Here is a 6,000-nt window from a genome sequence, read left to right on the forward strand (position 1 = left end):
CCGATTAGGAATATGTGGCAATTTGGGTAGTCGGGTCGCTTCATAACGGGCGAGACATTTGGGTTGACAAATCTGGAAAGAAAAGAAACTTACAGTGTAATGACGTGGCACTGTTTCAACAGTTTAAAAAATTGTGCATGAGAGTACAGAGAAACTACTAACCTGTGTCAGGGGAACCAGGTTCCCTGACAGATTTTGCAAATGTAAGCCTCATCCTTTGACCAACGTGCAATGCATTAGCTGCTTGTTTGATCTGTAATCATCACGCGTGTCTACCTGTAACAGTATAGAAATGAGTTAGACTTTGCCATAAAACACTTTTTAGCTAATTTACATGTACATTTCTTTCATAGCCAATCATCGAGTGGCCAGATCCTCAGCTTGGTTTTATCAACCCTAGCGCCAAGCGATTCCTTTCAAAGTATTCTCTGCTCAGTGCTTTGGTGAATATGTCTGCAATTTGATTTTTTGTGCTGCAAAATTTCATACAGATGAACCCTTTTTCAATATTGTCTCTCAGAAAATGGTGTCGCACATCGATGTGCTTTGTTCTCTTATGTTGAACTGGATTCTTGGCCATGTTGAGTGCACTGGTATTGTCACAGAGTAAGGGAACGCAATCAGAGAACACTCCAAAGTCTTCTATCTATTGTTTAATCCACAGCAGTTGAGCACAGCAAGAGGCAACCGCCACGTATTCAGTTTCTGAAGTTGAGAGGGCCACTGAGTTTTGTTTTCTTGTACCCCATGAAATTAGATACGAACCCAGAAAATGTGCCATGCCAGAAGTGCTTTTCCTATCCACCAGATACCCTGCATAATCAGCATCGGCATACTCAACTAAATCAAAATTGTCTCCTGAGGGATATAGAGAACAAAATTGTCTTCAGATGAGATTCCTTTGGATTATATTGAAACCTGGCACAAAGACCCACACTGAAGATAATATCTGGTCTACTTACTGTGAGATACAGGAGTGACCCTATGATACCTTTATACATGGTCTCATTCACATAGGAACCAGGTTCATCCATGTCCAGACGAGTGGCTGTGGCAATGGGAGTATCAATGATTTTTGATGCTTCCATGTCAAATCTCTTCAGCATCTCCTTAATGTACTTCTGCTAGCTTATCATTGTCCCTTTGTGAGTTTGCTTCACTTGTAAACCCAAGAATAAATTCAATTCCCCCATTATGCTCATTTCAAACTCACTTCCCATTAGTTTTGCAAATTCCTCACACAGAGAGTCGATTGTTGCTCCAAAATGATGTCATCAATATAGACTTGCACAATGAGCAGGTTCCTCTCTCGTTTCTTCAGAAAATGGGTGTTGTCAATTTTTTCTCTTGTAAAGCCATTTTCTAGAAGAAATTTTGACAACCTTTTATACCAAGCGCGAGGAGCCTGCTTTAGCCCATACAAAGCCTTGTCAAGTTTAAAGACGTGCTCGGGATGCTCATGATTCTCAAATCCAGGTGGTTGCTTGACGAAGACTTCTTCTTTTAGAAAACCATTCAGAAATGCACTTTTGACATCCATTTGGAACAATTTGAATTTCATATGCGATGCAAAGGCAATAAAAATTCTGATTTCCTCCATTCGAGCAACTGGAGCAAAGGTTTCATCATAGTCAATCCCTTCTTCCTGATTGTAGCCGTGAACTACTAGCCTTGCCTTGTTCCTTGTTGTGTTTCCAAACTCATCAAGTTTGTTCCAGAATACCCACCTGGTTCATATAACAGTTCGATTTGCATGTCGTGGAACCAGGTGCCATACCATGTTCCTCTCAAATTGATGGAGCTCTTCTTGCATAGCTGCAATCCAGTCTGCATCTTTTAATGCTTCTTTGATATTTTTGGGCTCTATTTGAGAAAGAAAGGCTGAGAAGGCAAGTGAGTTTCTAGCCTTTGATCTGGTTTGAATTCCTGAATCAAGAGGAGTGATTATGTTTTCAAGAGGGTGTGAACCTTTGTGCTCCCAATAAGATACATGAATCTCATTGATAGATGATCCATGTATTTCTGATTGTGGTCCTTGGCTGCTTCTCATCTCAGCATGTGGGGTGCCTTGGACAACATCGACAACTCTGTTCTCAGCTTCAGTTGTTGTAATTGCGGGACTGGGTTCCTCTCCATCAGTTGGAGATATAGTTGTACCATCCTCATTTGACTCCTTGACGTGACTCATCATGTCAGCCTTCCCATTCGCCATGTCAATGACTTCACCAGGGACAGTTGAATGTTCTCCATCTTTATCACTTTTATCATGCAAATCCTTTTCACAAGAGTGGTGAGATTCATCAAAGATCACATGTATGCTTTCCTCAACACATTGAGTTCTTTTGTTGTATACTTTGTAGGCTTTGCTTTGTGATGAATATCCCAGAAAGATTCCTTCATCGATTTTGGCATCGAATTTCCCAAGTGCTTCCTTGCCGTTGTTGAGAACAAAACATTTACATCCAAAGGTACTTAAATGTGTTAGCTTGGGCTTTCTTCCACTCAGCAATTCATATGGTGTTTTATTCAGAAGGGACCTGATCATGCACCTATTTATCAAGTAGCATGCGGTGTTGACTGCTTCTACCCAGAAACGTTTGCAATACCACTGTCAATCAACATTGTTCTTGCCATGTCTTCAAGAGTCCTATTCTTTTTTCCACAACACCATTTTGTTGTGGTGTTCTTGGAGCTGAAAAATTGTGAGTGATGCCATTTTCAACACAGAATTCGTTGAATTTGGGGTCAGACTTGATACATACTACATTATTACTCATCTTCACCTGGATTCTCTTGACAAATGCAACAAATACTTGGAAGGTTTTATCCTTGGTTCTGAGAAACAGAGTCCAGGTGAATCTGGAATAGTCGTCCACTATAACGAAGATGTACCTCTTTCCTTCTCTGCTTGTCACCCTCATAGGTCCACATAGATCCACGTGGAGAAGATCAAGTGGCCTTGAGGTACTAACTTCCTTTTTGGGTTTGAAAGAGGATCTGACATGTTTTCCTTTTACACACGCATCACACACCTTGTGATCCTTGAAGCTTGACTTGGGCAGACCACAAACCAGGTCCTTCTTGACCAATTTGTTCAGCAACGTGAAACATGCATGACCCAGTCTTTTGTGCCATAGTTCAGTATCATCAGCAACAACACTTAGACAACTGAGATCACCACTCTGCAGGGACTCAAAATCAGCAACATAGATGTTTTTATATCTTTTCGCCACTAACACCACTTCACCAGTCACAAGATTAGTGATTATGCATATCTTTTACACAAATTCCACTTTGTTTCCCTTGTCACATATTTGGGAAACACTCAGCAAGCTATACTTCAATCTGTTCATATAGTACACATTTTCAATAGAGTGATAGAGAGACTTCCCAATCCTTTCAACTCCTAGAATATATCCCTTCTTGCCATTTCCAAAGGATACACTCCCTCCTTGCAGGGCCTTCAGTGAAAAGAAGTTGTTTGTACTTCCAGTCATGTGCTTTGAGCAACCACTATCCACGTACCATTGTTGGCTGCTCTCCATTATTCCCTGCACAAGGAAATTAAGGGTTAGACTTAGGAACCCAAACAAGTTTGGGTCCCTTGTAATGAGTAAAGGGATGAATGAGGGTTCATTTGGTCCAAGCAAGCATCATGCGTCTTTTATATGAGGGACCAGGTTCTCTAACAGTAATTACCTTTTTAGTAAAAACTTTATTTTTCTGTTGAGACTGAAACTTGGCCTTACAGGTTTCCTTAAAATGCTAGTGTTACCACATTGAGTGTAGAGCCAATTGTCAGGTACAGTAACATACTTGCTATGGGGGTTGTAGGGAGATTTTTCCCTTTGAAACCCGATTCCCTGTCTGTTTCCCCCATTGCTCGTGTACATGGCAGTGATAACTTCAGAGGACCAGGTCCACTTGAGTGATTTTTCAAGATCACTTTTGACTCTACCTAGTTCTTCCCGAAGTTGTTTGTTTTTTTCGAGTTCAACACACAAACTAGATTTCACTGATTTTATCTCATTTTCAAGCCTAAGATGTGTTTCATCCGCAACTTCATTTCCCTTTTGAAGAATCTCATGCCTACCTTCTTTTTTTAGTTCCTCAATTGTATCCTTCAGATTTACAACTACTACTAATAGGTCATCTCTCTCATGCTCTATGTTAGTAACCTTTTCAATTAAAGCTTCTTTTTCCTTTTTAACACACTCAATAGTCTCTTTTAGATCGACCACAACAACCACTAGATCATCTCTTTCATGTTCTATGTCTCCTAGTTCTACAGTTAATGCATTTTTATCATTTATAAGACTGTGATAAGCATCAATTAAAATATTTGCTAAGAACATGAGTTTTTTAGGAGAATAAGACTTCAGATTTCTTTGAACATCTAGAAAATTTACCTCATCATCGTCGTCGTCATCTTCATCATTATCAGACTGTGCCATCAAGGCAAAGATAGAGTCATACTCAACTGCTTCACTTTCCACTGCCATCATGGAGCTGTCACCTTGATCATCATCTTCTTCAGATTTGCTGGAAGAGTCTCCCCATGCAGCAAGAGCTTGTTTCACAACATTGTCAGCGACATTTTTCCTCTTGAAATGTTTGTCAGGAACCGGGTTCCTCTTAGTTGCTTTGTCTGTGTTGTGTTTTTATTGATCTTGCTTGAGGAGAGGAAAATCCTTGATTAAATGTCCTGGCTCACCACACTTATGACATAGGTCATAACTTTTTGGCTTGCTAGAGTTGCCCCTTTTTGGAATGCCTCCATTTCTGCGAACCATTTTATGGAATCTTTTTGTCAGGTAAGCCATATCAGCATCTTTACCACCTGAATCATTGATGTTTGTCTTGAGGACCAGGTTCTTCTCACTTTTGGGCTCTCTTATCTCATTATCCTTTTACTTCTTCTTCTTCATTTCATAAGTTTTCAGATTACCAACAAGTTCATCAATGGTTAGCTTCGGCAAATCCTTTGCCTCTGTGATAGCATTCACTTTTCTTTCCTAGGAACTGGGTAAAACACTGAGTATTTTCCTGACTAGTTTGTTCTTTGGAATGATTTCTCTCGGAGAATAAAGTTCATTGATGATGGAGGTGAACCGAGTATGCATGTCCTGGATGGACTCATCGTCTTTTATCCTGAAAAGCTCATATTATGTGGTAAGCATGTCAATCTTTGATTGCTTAACTTGGGTTGTCCCTTCATGAGCTGTTTGGAGAGCTTCCCAGATCTCCTTAGTAAATTGGCATGCTGAAATCCTATTGTATTCATCAGGTCCAATACCACAGATAAGAATTTTCTTTGCTCAAAAGTTCTTCTCTATGGCCTTGCGATCAACATCATTGAATTCTTTTCTTGTTCTGGGAACTGTTACTGCTGGGTCACTACTAGTTTTTGTAGGGACTAAGGGTCCATCGCAGATGACGTCCTAGAGTTCTGAGTCTTCAGCCATGATGAAGTCGTGCATCCTTCTCTTCCACCATCCATAGTATTGGCCATTGAATCTTGGTGGCTTGTAGGTAGATTGACCTTTTTCAAAGTTTGGTGGAGCAGCCACGAGGATCCTTTCTAGGTGTTAGCCTGATAGAAAGAACCTGCTCTAATACCAATTGATAGAATTTAAGGGTCCACCAAACTATATAGAGAACCAGGTTCTCTATTAGTTCCCACAGAACACACGCACACTGCAATAAGTAAATGACACAAAGAAGTTTTACGTGAAAAACTCCCAGCTCACGGGATTAAAAATCACGACCTACCCTTGTAGGATTTCAACTTCACTACTGAGCAAACTTTAGATTACAACCTATTGTAACCTAGGAATTAACCTCTTAATCCCTCACTAACTTGTAAAAACTCTATTACAAGCCACTTTGTAATAACTCTATTACAAAGACTTATAACTCGACTAACTCTATCCAAGACACAAACACAAGAGTTTATGATTTACAAATGTTTCCTACACAATGCTTCTAACTAAGCTAAGT

At 40.0% G+C, this 6,000-nt stretch overlaps 1 protein-coding gene across 1 annotated transcript; it reads right to left on the reverse strand.

Moving 5' to 3' along the window:
• Window positions 1–2,615: 2,615 nt before the first annotated feature.
• On the reverse strand, window positions 2,616–4,780 carry LOC138900223 (uncharacterized). Its single transcript, XM_070186943.1, has 4 exons — window positions 4,715–4,780; window positions 3,750–4,604; window positions 3,294–3,551; window positions 2,616–3,182 (listed from the first exon to the last, which is right to left on the reverse strand). The coding sequence occupies exons 1-4, from the start codon at window positions 4,778–4,780 to the stop codon at window positions 2,616–2,618; spliced, it is 1,746 nt and encodes a 581-aa protein (XP_070043044.1).
• Between the last annotated feature and the right edge of the window lie 1,220 nt (window positions 4,781–6,000).

This window comes from Nicotiana tomentosiformis, chromosome 10 (assembly GCF_000390325.3).
Source record: "Nicotiana tomentosiformis chromosome 10, ASM39032v3, whole genome shotgun sequence".
Lineage (NCBI taxonomy): Eukaryota > Viridiplantae > Streptophyta > Magnoliopsida > Solanales > Solanaceae > Nicotiana > Nicotiana tomentosiformis.

Excerpts from the sequence above, each read along its gene's own strand:
- LOC138900223 (XM_070186943.1), bottom strand. The coding sequence starts at position 4,780 with ATGGAGGCATTCCAAAAAGGGGCAACTCTAGCAAGCCAAAAAGTTATG. Across the intron at positions 3,552-3,749 it reads CTAGCATTTTAAGGAAACCT|GGAATAATGGAGAGCAGCCA; the intron begins GTAAGGCCAAGT and ends TTCCTTGTGCAG. Across the intron at positions 3,183-3,293 it reads TATGTGACAAGGGAAACAAA|AGTGGTGATCTCAGTTGTCT; the intron begins GTGGAATTTGTG and ends GAGTCCCTGCAG.